Source organism: Schistocerca cancellata, chromosome 1 (genome assembly GCF_023864275.1).
Source record: "Schistocerca cancellata isolate TAMUIC-IGC-003103 chromosome 1, iqSchCanc2.1, whole genome shotgun sequence".
Classification (NCBI taxonomy): Eukaryota; Metazoa; Arthropoda; class Insecta; order Orthoptera; family Acrididae; genus Schistocerca; species Schistocerca cancellata.
In genome coordinates, this window is record NC_064626.1 from 647,187,834 (window position 1) to 647,203,023 (window position 15,190).

General features: G+C 44.7%; 1 protein-coding gene across 1 annotated transcript in view; it reads right to left on the bottom strand.

The window, feature by feature from the left end:
• Positions 1-15,190, bottom strand: part of LOC126091812 (neuroligin-1-like) — an 803,327-nt gene that overhangs the window by 152,875 nt on the left and 635,262 nt on the right. The window contains exon 7 of the mRNA XM_049907115.1: positions 4,839-4,918. Coding sequence (XP_049763072.1) covers positions 4,839-4,918 — 80 coding nt within the window. The remainder of the gene's footprint in view (positions 1-4,838; positions 4,919-15,190) is intronic.

A 15,190-nucleotide genomic window follows, 5' to 3' on the forward strand; every position in this document is an offset into this window, starting at 1 on the left:
TGAACAGTCTAATGAGTACAGAATATGGATTGAGAGTAGATCTAAGAAAGACGAAAGTAATGAGAAGTAGCAGAAATGAGAACAGCGAGAAACATAACATCAGGATTATGATCAAGAAGTAGAGGAACTCAAGGAATTCTACTAACTCGGCAGCAAAATAACCAATGACGGACGGACCAAGGAGGACATCAAAAGCAGACTAGGAATGGCAAAAAGGGCATTCCTGGCCAACAGAAGTCTACTAATATCAAACATAGACCTGAATTTGAGGAAGAAATGTACGTTTAGAGCACAGCATTGCATGGTAGTGAAACATGGACTATGGGGGAATGGACAAAGAAAAGAATCGAAGCATTTGAATGTTCAAAATTAAGTGGACTGATAAGGTAAAGAATGAGCAGGTTCTGGGCAGAATCTGAGAGGAAAGGAATATGTGAAAAACACTGAGAAGGAGAAGGGACAGGACGATAGGATACCTGTTAAGATATCAGGGAGTTACTTCCATGATACTAGAGGGAGCTGTAGAGGCTAAAAACTGTAGAAGAGAGAGACTGGAATACATCTAGCAAAGGATTGAGGACATAGGTTGCAAGTGCTACTCTGAGATGAAGAGGTTGGCATAGGAGAGGAATTCGTGGCGATTCGCATCAAACCAGTCAGAAGACTGATGACTGAAAGAAAGCTCCATCAGTATTTTTCCTTATAGCTGAAGACAGAATATCGCTGTCGGTGGCGGTGGCAGTGATGGTGACTGAGTAGGGGGGAAGGGGTGGGGAAGGGGCAGTTGCTGCAAGGTAAGCATAGTGTGTGAGTTTGTTTCTTCCGTACTCGAAAGTTCGAGAGTGCCATCGCGTTACTTTTATAGATGGACACTCCAATCAACATCCACGGTTATTTTTACGAATCTTGTGTGGGTTGCCCAGGAATTCAACTGTAGACTCCTTAAGTGCTGCCCCACCGCCAACCTATGCTCAGCGTATCTGTAAAGGTACTTTCGTTGGTACTCTGGTGTTTTCCGTGCACTGACTTAAAATTCATCCCCGTAAAATTTCGCGACCATAGGTGTTAGGGTCGAGCTCCTACAACACCGCCCATTAACATGTGTGTTCTTAGTAAGCAAAGCTGCTAAGTGTATTGTATTTAATTCGCCACAAATTATAATGCAGTATATACATCCAGTGAGTCACAGGTGGATAATGCAATATCTCATAACAAAAAATTACGAGAAAGTGTAGTATAGAAGATACGTCTGTGGCGTTTGACAGTGAATTTCCGACTACATGATTTATATATGTGTAACAGAGATATGAAATTCCATAGAAGTCTCATAGTGCTTGTCGTTTCTGAAAGTAAGGAGGACATACTTCTTGATTATGCAATTGGAACGTACAAAATTGAAGCGAACACATGTTACTGATCATTTACGTATTGAGACCGTTTGTACCCGGAACAATATGGGGTGACGTACAGCTGAAAACTCGTTAAGCAACATCATTGCGTTGGGGAACAAACGAAAATTTTTTTGTTGTCGCTTGGAATTTTTGACCTTATCCTGGGTATTATGGCTCCACTACTAGGTCACGTCATGCCTCGGCTAGATGTGTGGTCTTCCTGGTCGGAGAAAGGCAACGATGTACAGCCTCCAATACTTAGGGAACCTCTGTTATATCTAACGCAGTTTCTATTTCTTTTATTGAGTATAGCGACTAACGTAACGACTGATCCGTAAGTATCTATTTTAATCAGTGTAATTTATAATGAATTTATAAACAGTGATCTATATTTTACAGTATACCTTGTTCACTTTCTAACATTGCAATGGTTTAATTTTTTTATTATTTACCTAATTAACTGTATTCGCTCATATTCACGCATGTTACTAGTTTGATGCCTTGTTTAATCATTCCGATGTCTTCTCCTTCACAGGCATTAAAATGGATTTATCATGTAGAAAATGTGTGATCCATACTGATGTGTTTGTTTACATTTGTGCGGTGTACACATTTCTTCAGCAAAGAAAAGCTATAGCTTACTTTGCAAGAAGAGTATATTTGGTCTATTTCAAAGTAAAACTTGGAGACCCATGTAAGTTTTGGTTACATCATTTTGTGTACAAGTTGTACACAGAACTTTTACGACAGTGGTCAAACGGAAGTGTGTGAAATTTGAATCGCCCATGATTCGATGAGAACAGAGGAACCATAGTGATGACTTCATTTTGTTCGATGAATACAAAGGGTGTCAATAGAAGTAGCCAGATTAAGTGGACATATCCGAAACAAGACTCAGCTAGACGCCTTGTTCGATTTTCAGAAAAAATAAGTGGCCCCATTTTTGCCAGTCTCCCAGTGTTATTCGAAGAAGAAGATGCACCAGCTGATCAGAATGACACATTTCGAAAGGCCTTCATGAAACACATCTGGTTCCAGTCAATAGGGAATGAACGACCTCATCATAGATATAAGCCTTCTAAAGAAGTGGTCTGAATTATTAGTTTCTAGACTGGCTGAGAAATAATTTCTTTTATCGGACACGACACTTAGTGTCATAACATTGAAAAATATTCCTTGTCATTCTTCACAAAAGAGAACGATTTAATTTTTTGGAATAACGAGCGAGAATTGCTAACAAATATGGGTGTAAGAAAATACACAACAGGTGAATGGCAATTATTTATAGTTAGCTCCAAATGTGGACTCAAGTGCTTCTTTCTGCTAATGAGAGCCTACACATGTCCATCCCAGCTCGCTACTCGGTTAGTATGCATGAAAACCAGGCTGCAGTATTCATAGCCTTGGATGAAATATTATACTGCAAATGGATCACAAATAAGTCGTTTGAGTTTATCTGAAAATGATTAATTTTCTTCTGGGACAACTGGGTGGCTTCACCAAATACTTGTGGTTGATATATGTTTGTGAGAGTAGAGCGAAACTGTCCTCACACGGGGCGAAAAAGAACTCGTGAACGAGGAGATGATCGAATTTGGTGACGCCACAGCGCGGAGTTTCACGTTCTGCTGCATTCAGTAGCGCGAACGAGTGAATAAGACAAGTCAGGTTTTTGCATCGTGGAGAGAGACGTGCCCAATGAACTGCAGAATTACGTCCTAGGTCACAGGCAAAACTTAGAAGACGCCGTACTGGATCCCGTCGTTTTCAGTCGAATCCCATGTTTTGCGAGTTTTGTATTATAACATATTTCCTATGAATATATACTGTTTCAAAGCACACTCATTTCCTTTCAATATACTTTTGGCATCTATTCTTCTGCCAGCCTAACCATACGTACTGGTCAACGTTTTCCCTGAGCGTTTATTTTTTGCATTTCAGTGTACATTTTCCTTGTGTAAGTTGCTCTAATTCATATTCGTGTCTTATTTGAGCTCCCGCAAGACCATCCACTAAACATAATGTTGTTGTTAAGCACAGAAAAAAGATGGATAAAGCAGGGTGTTGAATAGGCCAAGGCTTATCAAGGAATGCAGCATCAAAGAAGAGGAGGGGGAAAAGAAGAAGGTTGAAAAAAAGTGCAGACTATATACAACAAATAGTAGAGGGCGTCCCGTCTAAGTGCTGTTAAGAGATTGGCACAAGAGAGGACATACTGGCGGTCAGCTTCAAATCAATCAAAAGAGGATCTAAAAATGTTGTTAAGGGTGCTTGATGAAGTAGGTATTCAGAGATAAACGATTAGTAAAAAATAATTCACGTCTAGCATTGCTGAAAGAGACAAGGGCTTTACATATATTTTATTCTAATGGAGGCAGTTGAACTCTGTGATTGTTCCTTTATAGGATGTAGAATAATAACCGTTACGTCACAAGGTAATTTATTTAACACACGACCAGTTTCTGGCTTGTGCCTATCTTCAGATGGTTTACATTCATTTACATGTTTCCATACTCATTGTTGGAGATCACTGTTTAAATCAAAAACAAATAATGTGATAGTGACTAAACAGACACAAAAGAAACATCTCGAAGTGGCTAAACGACAAGTGCGGTAAAATATTATAGCACTTAGATATAGCTGGTGTAACCATATCGTGTTTTTTTTTTTTACAAGTTAACTTTATATTAGTCACCACGCTAATTATTGCTGCTTTCACATTACATCATTGATAAAGTAGTGCCACTATTTTATCAAAGACAGCCGGCCGCGGTGGTCTAGCGGTTCTGGCGCTGCAGTCCGGAACCGCGGGACTGCTACGGTCGCAGGTTCGAATCCTGCCTCGGGCATGGATGTGTGTGATGTCCTTAGGTTAGTTAGGTTTACGTAGTTCTAAGTTCTAGGGGACTTATGACCTAAGATGTTGAGTCCCATAGTGCTCAGAGCCATTATCAAAGACATAATGTGGAAGCACCAATAATTAGCATGGTCATTAATATACAGTTAACGTATAGAAAACGAAATGTTTTGTAAAAAAGACGTGAGAAATGTAATATGAAAATGCTATGGATACACGAACTATGTGTAAGTGCTATAAAATTTTACAACACGCGTCGCTTAGCAACTTCCAGACATTTCATTTGTGTTTGTTAAGTTATCATCACACTATTTCTTTCTGATTCAAACAGTGATCTCCAACACTGAGTATGGAAATATGTACATGAATTTAACCACCTGAAGATGGGCACACGTGCGAAACCGGTGATGTGTTAAATAAAATCACCTTCTAATGTGACTGATATCGGTTATTATTCTACATCCTGTAAAGGCTCTACATTTCCTGGTTTATTTGGTGTTGGTGTTCAGGGAGACTGTTGTGCTCAAATGGCAAGCTAGACACTATAGCCGTCTATTCTCATTAGACATGGTATTTAGCGCTGCACTCACCGAGCGCCAGGTAGAGCTGGTTGATGGCATCGTACGTGTCCCAGAAAGGCGGCGGCTCGCCAGGTCCGCTGTTGGGGTCCCTGCAACACACAGCAGCATTCTTCTTCAGAGACGCTAGCGAATCTTTCCTAAAGGCCTTTTTTTCCTAAAAGAGATTATGTTATGTTGATCTGGGAACATCACACACTACATAACTTGTCCAATGGCTTTAAGGTTACAGTTATTGGACGAAATGCGATGATCATAGGCGTTACTAAAAGGGTGCGTGCGTGGGTGGAGTGGAAGAAAGACTCTCGCCCTCTCCTGAAACCTAGGGGCGTAGACGTTTTATTCATTAGAAAATTCTTAGCATTTCTAGTAGTGAAATGAAATCTGTGTGGCTAGGACCTCCCGTCTGGTAGACTAGTCGTCTGGAGCAAGTTTTTATAGTTGACGCCACTTCGGCGACTTGCGTGTCGATGAGAATGAAATGATGAAGACAACACAACATCCAGTCCCCGAATGGAGAAAATCTCCGAACCGGCCGAGAATCGAACCCTGGTCACCCGCACGGCATTCTGCCGCGCTGACCCCTCAGTTATAGAGATAGACATCTCTAGATTTCTAGTAATTACTGTCTGTGAGTCTATTAAATCGCAGATTGGAAGTGGCTAATGGAACGTAAAATATTGTGGCTAAATGTACTGTATAAATCATACATTTAATTGGTAGTAACTTTTGTCACAGTACATAATGCCGTATTCTTGGCGCGATGGATTTTTATACGCGTTTCTGCAGTCGTGGGGGATACGAAACAGTCGAAATGAAGATTTCAATCTTTTCTCTGTCACTTCCTTGTTCAGCACTCATTAAGATACAGAAAAAGCGGTTAAACACCCTGGTGTAAAGAATCCGGCTTCCGTTCCCAGATATCATAAAACATGGCTGCCGTGTTCCTGCCCGACATCCGTCCCCAGTTTCCACGAGGGAACTAAAGTCTGTTCCATGTAGTGAGCATTGCTCGTAAGCAACTTAACTTGCCCTTTCCTCGCACGATATCTGCCGAACTGTGGATTAAGAGCTACAGGCATATGGCATATCCCTAGGTTTCCCGAAAGTGTTTGACACAATGCGACACTGTAATGTTCAAATAACGTATTTCGGAATGCTGCTTACAATGACGTCCATTAAACATTAAAGCGTAACGTTGAAAAGTCGCATTAAACGGACCGTGAACGTAAGGATGGTTGCAGGGGAGGGAGCATGGCCGACTTCGGTTTGTTGGGTTAATTATAAGAAAGTGTAGCTCATCTATAGAGGAAATCACATAAAGAACACTTGTTTCACCCATTTTCTTTGCTACCCCTTCTTGTAGCAGAGAAGCACACTACACCACGCAGTGTCGTCTATGTTATATTCTTGCCAACGCCTCTATCAAGTGAGGAATATTTATAAGTTTGGTTTACTTCTTATACATAATTGTTCCTTGTACGAGGGTTGCCAAGAAAGTAATGCGCCACATCTCTTTTCTTCAACAGTTCTTTATTGAACATAATGAGAATTACACACGAAAGAATTGTATTCCATCTACACACCGTATTTTTTTGCGTAATCTCCATCCCTTTCTATGGCCTTCCTCCAACGCGAAACAAGGGCGTGTATGCCCTGTCAGTTCCAATCCTTGTCATGGTTGCGGAGCCAGTGCCTCACTGTGTGAATCACCTCCTCATTGTCCTCAAAATGTCTTCCACGAATGGCACCTTTTAATGGCCAAAACAAGTGGAAGTGCGAATGGGCTAGGTCAGGCGTGTCGGGTGGACAGCCGTGGCTGGTCTCCCCGACCGCTGCAAATCGTGGAGCTCCTCTAAACCGCCTTCTAATGACCTCACCTTCCATGCCCAGCGACTGACTGTACCTCTGTCAACAGCAGATGCCCCATAGACTTTACACAAGCTTTTGTGAATATACCCCACAGTTTCTTTCTCTGCAGTGAGAAATTCAATGACGGTACGTTGCTTGTAACGTACATCACTTCCAGTCGCCCATTTTAAACTGTCCTGCAGCTACGCTATCTGTCGGAAGTGACGAAAACTTAGCGCGCTGACTCAGGAAACTTCAAATAATATATACGTAACGTTTCGCATTCGTAGCATTGCATTCGGTTGAGAAAAAAAAAAAAATGCTGCGCATTACTTTCTGGGCAACCCTCGCACAAATTCAAAATCAGTTTTGTGTTCCATTTAAAGGAAATAAGTGTAATTGTAATTTTTGGGACGGCTTTTATCTGTTAAACAGTTACGCGTATCTGAATCCTTTCCCATCATAATTTTTTGGGGAAATTTTGATCAATTAATTTAATGAATGAGTCATATGAGAAACAAGTCACCCCAAGTGGGATTTATGTCAGGGCTATTATAATACTGCATTACACTCCTTGTGCTGATTCGGTGTAGACCTACTTCAGTGTAGTTTCCGTAACATCGTGATTCTGATCCCACGATAGCAAACACGGGGCTAGTTTCCAAGCATAAGGAGGCCATTTTTACCGCCTAATGTGTTGTAAAAGACAAGATCAATCGAGTAAATACAGATATTTGCGTTAGCTTACTTGTTATTTCTTTATTATCTAATAATTACATGTTTATCTATTTGTTGTATCTGCTCGTGGCAGGCAACATCTCGTGCGTAACTCGCGAGCAGTTTATACTCGGAGCCCGTTGTTTGTGCGTCAACTTTGGCTCGCACGGTCCCACAGACCCTGATAAATACATAAAATAGGATTACGCAGGCAAGTTTTGTTAGGTACTGCGATTTCCTTTTGAGCAACGCTAGTTTAACAGGCTTCTATCGACTCCAGATGCAGTGCTCCCGCTTCCACGCTGCTGTTTATCTCGGCACAACTCTGCCCCTCTCTCTTCCCCCCCCCCCCCCCCCCCCCAGAACCGCCACCTTTTCCCACATCCCTCCTCCTCTGCGGCCATAAAAGCTTCTGGTTCGGATGTTCTGCGCGACATGGCATTTCGGAAATGGGCTTTTATTTTCCGGGGAGTTTGTTCTGCTAGCGATATCGTCCATCACTGTTCAGAAAGCGGATATTGTTTTGTGTGGCGTGGCGTTTGCAGCTTTGTATGATTACCTGCAGGAACCGGGCGTAGGTGCGGGCGCAGGGGGCGCGCCGCTATCGCCGGCATTTGTCACGCGCGTCACCTGTCACCGCTACGGGAAATGGATTTGTTTATTTCTGCCCGGACACGCCGCGCCTAGCCGCGTCGCGCGACGGCACAAATTTGACTTGCTAACGAGTGAAAGCGCACACGATAGCCGCAAAAACGGGCAGCGCCGCAGCGCCGAGAGCACCGCCGTTGCTCGGCGAGCCTAAGTTAACGCATTATCCGTTCGTACAATATTAAACGACTCATTAGGGCGACAAAGCCGGTAGGGCGCAAACGGCAGAGAGAGAGAGAGAGAGAGAGAGAGAGAGAGAGAGCGGATCTGCGCAAATCGCGATTACCAGCCAGCGGGTCCGGCCAAATCGTGATTGCGTGCCACATGCGACTTATCTCGGACGCAAGTTCCGTACGCACCGTTTATCGGTTACGTGCAATCGCGCGCATCCGCCCTTCAGGTTAGCCGGATTATCTCCGTATTAATTGCGAACCGAGTGTAGCGACTGCGGCTGTGTCGGATTGTGATACTAATATAACAACGCAGTGTGGGTGTACTCGGAAATCTTTACCCCACGGTCTCTCAGCCTGCCGAAACATTACTGCCAGCTTTCGGATGTAGCGATTATCATCAGACCACTACAATACATTCTGTCTTACTACGTGTCTCTTATTACGTTTATTATGTTTTCTATGTGTGGGAGTAGTGACACGGAATCGAACGAAAGGTATCGATATTCACTCATGAGTAACGTCGTAAGAAAGGTATCGTACTCATAAAAATATCGAGAAAAAAAAATCGATACTTTGAGGTATCGAAGCCTATCTTTGATAAAAGGATTGGATACTATCGCCTCCAGTCTTTGCGGCTGTGTCATTAAAATCTATCTATAATAATGACATACAGTCGATTTTCAGAAGTTCAAAATAGCGCTAAGTGAGTTTAAAAAATTGGAGTTTGAAGTACGAAATTACGGAACAGATTACCACAAAACATCTGAATTTATTGTTTATTTTATTTTATTTTATTTATTTATTTTTAGTATCAGTCTTCTGATTGCCCAAGCCGAATTCATCTCTTGTGCCAACATCTCAGAATAGCAGCTGCACCATACGTCCTCAATTACTTGTTGGATGTATTCCAATTTCTGTCTTCGCCTATACCGTGACCCTTTACAGCTGCCCCTACTTGCCTACGAAGCTATTCCCCGACATCCTCGTTCCTTATCGTATCAGTCCACCAAACTTTCAACATCTTTCTGTAGCACCGTATCTCAAAACGCTTCGGTTCTTTTCTTTTCCGGGCTCCCCACAGTCCACGATCCACTACCATGCCTCGCCGTGTTCGAAACGTACATTCTCAGAATTCCTTCCTCGAATAGAGGCCGTTATTTGCTAGTGGCATACTTCTCTTGGCCGGGAATTCCCTCGTTGCCTGTGCTGATGTGCATCTTATATCTGAGTTGCGTGGTCCGTTGTTTTATTTTGCTTCCGTGGTAGGAGAATTGCTTAACATCGTCCAATTCGTGGACTCCGATTTTATGTTAAATTTATCGCTTATCTCATTTCCTGTACAGCTCATTACTTTTATCTTTCTTCGGTTTATTCTGTCAGTGTTCTGTACTCATCAGACGGTTCATTGAATTCAAAACCTCCTGAATTCTTCTTTACTTTCAGTGAAGATAGCAATTCATCAGCGTATCTTATCATTTACATCCTTTCACCAAGAACCTTTATTTTATTCACTTCATTGGGTGTTGAATGTATACTGGATATACGAGGAGGAATCTTCAGTATTCAGGGATATGACAGGAATGATAATCGGAAGCAAAAAAGTCTAATAAATATGGCCTCTAAAATTGATACCTTGAGCTATGAACATTTCTTTATCTTCGATACTATGAAACAAATCTCTTCTACTGAAAGCTCTTTGATTTCCATGTTTAATAGTCTAGTAAACGTGGACTCTAAAATGCCTACTTTAGAAGCCATGAGCACTTTTTCAGTAGTAAATGTGTGTTTCGCAGTAGCAAAGATCGAGAGCTCATATCTCTTAAGGAACGCATTTCAGAGACAAAGTGTATTAAACTTTTTTGCCGCTGGTCCCGGCGGAGGTTCGAGTCCTCCCTCGGGCATGAGTGTGTGTGTTTGTCCTTAGGATAATTTAGGTTAATCTGTAAGCTTAGGGACTGATGACCTTAGTAGTTAAGTCCCATAAGATTTCACACACACACATTTTTTGCTTCCAATAAAAGTTCCTGTCATACCCCCGACTCTTGACCATTCCTCCTGGGACACCCTGTAGATTGGACAGTAGGGCCGAAAGACCATGTACCTGCCTTACACTCTTTTTAATTCGATCTCTTCGTTCTTGGTCTTCCGTTCCTATTATTGCCTGTTATTACATATGTTCTATATTATCCGTCTTTCCATACACCTCACTCCCATTTTTCAGGCAAATTTTGCTTTGTCGAACGCTTTTTCAAGATCGACAAATCCCATGCATGTGCCTTGATTTTTCTTAACTCTCGCTTTCGTTATCAACCGCAACTTCAGAACTGCTTCTCAGGCGCCATTACCTTTCCGAAAGTCCAAGTGATCGTCATCTAAGAGATCCTCAATTTCTTTTTGCATTCTTCCTTTCAACATCTTGACTGTATGAGTTGTTGACCTAATTTCGCGGTTGCTCTCACCCCCATGTGCCCTTGCTATCTTTGGATTTGTGTGGATGATATTTTTTCAGAAGTCTGATGGTGTATCTCCAGACTCAAAGATTCTGCACACCAAGCCGAATAGTAGCTTGGTTCTTTATACGAGTTCAGTAATTCCTAAAGATTGTTGCAAAAAGTAAATGAATTAAATCTTTTCTGAACTTCTCTTTTATCTTCAGTACAGTAATGAAACTAATATCGTACCCAATCGTTTGGCTGTTCTCTTTGAAAACCTGTTCCTGCCTTCGAAAATGACTGATCAGAGGGCACTCATGTGGCTGGAATCGTCTGGATCTCACTGACTAGCTATTGCGATTGGGAGTGGAAGGGGGTGGGGTATGGGTGAATAAAACTTCTACGTCTTTCCTCTGGTCTCTGCTCTAAGGGATTAACCCACATTGGTGACTCAGGTTTCGCCGAATAAAGGCCAATATCACCTGTTTGATCAGCCAGAACACGTTCAAAAGGGACAACTGGTACATAGTTTTTTTTCATTTATTTCTTGTTTGCTAATGTTTTATGGTAACTCCAGAAGCCATTTACCGTTTCAAGATAAGAATCACAACTTGGTTCGCTGCAGTTGGTGTCAGCAACAGCAGGTAGTCATATTCTGTGTTTCTGTCTAAAACAAAAAGGAATATATAATACGTCACTCACTTTCCATAGACAGAATATCATTTCATCAGATAAATACATTCAAAGTGAATTTTCGTATTACAACGGAGTGTGCGCTGATTCGAAACTTCCTGGCAGTTTAAAATAGCGTCAGACAGGTACTCTAGCCTGGGACCTTAGCGTTTCTTGAATAAACACTCTACCGACTGAGCTATCCCAAGTACAACCACAGCATCCTCTCCCCCCCCCCCCCCCCCCACCAACCCGCCAAATTTCGGTGAGTACCTCTTTCACTACATTCCAAACATCGCAGAAGTTATTCGAAAAGATTTCGGGATTGCAGCCGGTCGTCGTAAACTTCACTCCACGGTATTTCGACTGGGCACCTGCCAATCATCCTCAGGTGAGACATCGAAGACTGACGAAGACTTTTTTTTTCTTTATTGTGATTTCATTCCCCTGCCCCATATGGGCAGGGGAGGGCTGTCAGCGGCACAACCCCTGCTCTTCAGCCGAGTGACATGACAACTTAAAATAAGAATAAAAAGTTACATACATAAGGCGATAAAGGGGAACTTAAAACAGAATAATGGGAGAAAATGGAGGTAAAAAATAGACTAACACGGAGACGTTCATGGAGGACAGTTAAAAAAAAGTCACCAAAAAGTTAAAAAACACTGTTGGCGATTCTTCAAAACTCAGAGAAAACACTGAATGGACATGCACAGGTTAAAAGTCGGCCACAGTAGTAAAAACACTCCGGAACAACACCACACTTAGAAACCCACTTGGAGCACACACGACGAAGAATAAAACTGTCAGGTGGACCTGCTGATGGAAAGGGCAGAGAGGATGGAAAAGGAGGGGTGAGCAAGGGGCAGCAGGGGAAGCGGCGGGATGAAGAGACGAGGGGCATCAGTGGGTACACGAAGATGCTGGAGACACGTGGGGTGGGAGATGAAGAGGGAAGACAGGGCAGGAGGGAGTGCAGAGACACTGAAAGGAGGCACAAGAGATGGAGGGGGAGTAGGAGGGGGAAGCCGCTCAGGAGGAGGGAGGGGGAGGAGGCAGGAAGATGGGGTTAGAGTTGGTAGGAAGGGTAGATGTCAGGGCGAAGCTCATCATCAGGGAGGGGTAAATGGTGGAAGTTGCGTTTGGAAAGGAGGTGGAGGGTGTGGAGATGGAGAGAGGGTGGGACACAACGGTAAAGGTGCGGCAACTGGTTAGGGGTGGAGAGGAAGGGAGACACCAGGGGGTGAGGGGGATCAAGGCGGCGGACATATATAGTGTGTGGATGTGTTCAAGGAAAAGTAGAAGGTGGGGGAAGGGCATGAGGTTGTAGAGGATGCGCGTGGGGGACGGAAAGCGGATGCAGAAGGCGAGGCAGAGTGCGTGGCGTTCAAGGATTTGGAGGGCTTTATAGAACCGGGGAGGTGCGGAAATCCAAGCTACGCTGGCATAACAGAGGATGGGGCGGATCAAGGATTTGTAGGTGTGAAGGATGGTGGAAGGATGCAGACCCCACGCCCGGCCGGACAGGAGTTTCAGGAGACGGAGACGGTTGTGAGCTTTATTTTGGATGGTAAGGAGATGGGGAGTCCAGGTGAGGTGGCTGTCAAGTGTGAGGCCAAGGTATTTGAGGGTAGGAGTGAGGTGGATAGGATGGCCATAAATGGTGAGGTAGAAATCATGGAGACGGAAGGAGCGGGTGGTGTGGCCTATGATGATCGCCTGGGTCTTGAAGGGATTGACACAGAGGAACCACTGGTTGCACCAAGCAGTGAATTGGTCAAGGTGGGTTTGGAGGGTACGTTGGGACCGTTGAAGGGTAGGATAAAGGGCTAGGAAGGCGGTGTCATCAGCGAACTGGAGAAGATGAACAAGTGGTGGAGGTTTGGGCATATCAGCAGTGTACAGGAGATAGAGGAGAGGGGGAAGAACAGAACCTTGGGGCACGCCGGCAGAGGGATAGAAAGTATGGGAGTTGGAATTGTGGATAGTCACATAGGAGGGACGATGGGAGAGGAAGGAAGCAACAAGACGGACGAAGTTGATGGGGAGAGCATAGGTCTGGAGTTTGAAGAGGAGCTCGGGATGACAGACATGGTCATAGGCGTTCTGGAGATCAAGGGAAACAAAGATAGCAGAGCGACGGGAGTTAAGTTGGAGGGAAAGAAGATTGGTAAGGTTAAGGAGCTGGTCGTCGGTGGAGAAGGAAGGCCGGAAGCCACATTGGGTAAAAGGAAGGAGGTGGTGCTGGTTAAGGTGGCGGTGAATACGGCGAGAGAGGATGGCCTCGAAGACCTTACTGAACATGGAGGTGAGGCAGATGGGACGATAGGAAGACGTATCAGAGGGGGGTTTGTTAGGTTTAGGGAACAGCAGGACACGGGAAGTCTTCCACAGGTCGGGGTAAAATCCAGTGGAGAGGAAGACATTTTACAGGGTAGCAAGGACATACAGGAAGGATGGAGGGGATTCCTTGAGATGACGGTAGGTGACGCCATCATGACCAGGGGCAGTGTTGCATTTGGAGCAGAGGGCAAGTGTGATGTCTTGTGCGGTGATGGGAGTGTTGATGTCTGAGGGGGGTAATTGATCCAAGTACTGGAAGCTAGAGGCGAGCAGGGGCACAGAGGTGTCAGTGCGGTCAAGGATGGTGAGGAAGAGGGAGTAATCACAATGGGGATTGTCAGGAATGGAGAAGACCTCGGATAAGTGGGAAGCAAAATGGTGAGCCTTACTGAGGTCATCAGGAAAGCGTCGATCGTCATGGAGGACGGGGTAATGTGGGGTGAGATGGCTACCAGTAAGGCGGTGGAAGGCTGACTAGTACTTGGAGGAGTTGACAGGGAGGGTGGAGTTGAGGCATGTGCATGTCTGGCGCCAGTCCTGGCGTTTCTTTGCTGTAATGAGGTTCCGGATGTGTCGCTGTAATTGCCGGTGGTGGGTGAGAGTATCCTGGTCACGAGTGTGGAGGAAGGAGCGGTAGAGCCTGTGGGATTCACGCCGAAGAAGGACAGCCTGTGGAGGAAGCGTAGGGCGGTGAGGGTGGATGAGTTTGGTAGGGACATGAGCCTCCACAGCGTCAGTGATGGTCTTCTGAAGGAAGGAAGAGGCATGGATGATATCAGGGTGGTGAAAGGTGAGGGGGTGGCTTTCGACCTGTAAGGCAATGGATTCCCAGTAGGCATCCCAATTGGCACGGTGGTAGTCATGGAGAGACTTTGGAGGGGCAGCTGGGTGGGTGGCTGCAGTGGCGGGACACGTAGGGGAGATGGTGAGAAGGACAGTGAGATGGTCACTACCGACGGGATCGAGGACATCAACAGTGATGCGACCAAGGAGGTTAGGGGAAGCGAGGATAACATTAAAGGTGGAGTTACTTTTAGGACGGGTGTGCTATGGGAGAGGAACAAGGTCACCATAGAGGGTGGCAAGGAACTGATGCCACCGCAGAAGGGTGGCAGGGTCATGGCTGTGGATATTGAGGTCAGCGGCGATCACATAGGTGGAGAAGGTAGGGTCAACTAGGGAAATGAAGTCAAAGGGGAGAGGAGTTGCAGGGCGGATATAGATAGTGGCGCAGGTAGTGGTGAGGGAGGGTAAAATAGGCTGAGGAGAAGGTGTTCAGTTGGGTCATTGAGGAGGGGTAGTGGCCAGACAGGGAGGTGTCGGAGGTGGCCTATAGCGACCCCGCCTCGGGCTAGGGGAAGGGTATTGTCAGTGCGGTGAAGGAGATAGGGGGAGGTGCGGACAACATGGTGGGGTTGGAGGAAGGTTTCATTAAGGATGAAGGAGTCAACCTGGTGCCAGGAGAGGGTATGCATGAAGAGGTATTTGTTTGCAGGGAGGGAGCGAATGTTGAGTTAGAGGAGACGAT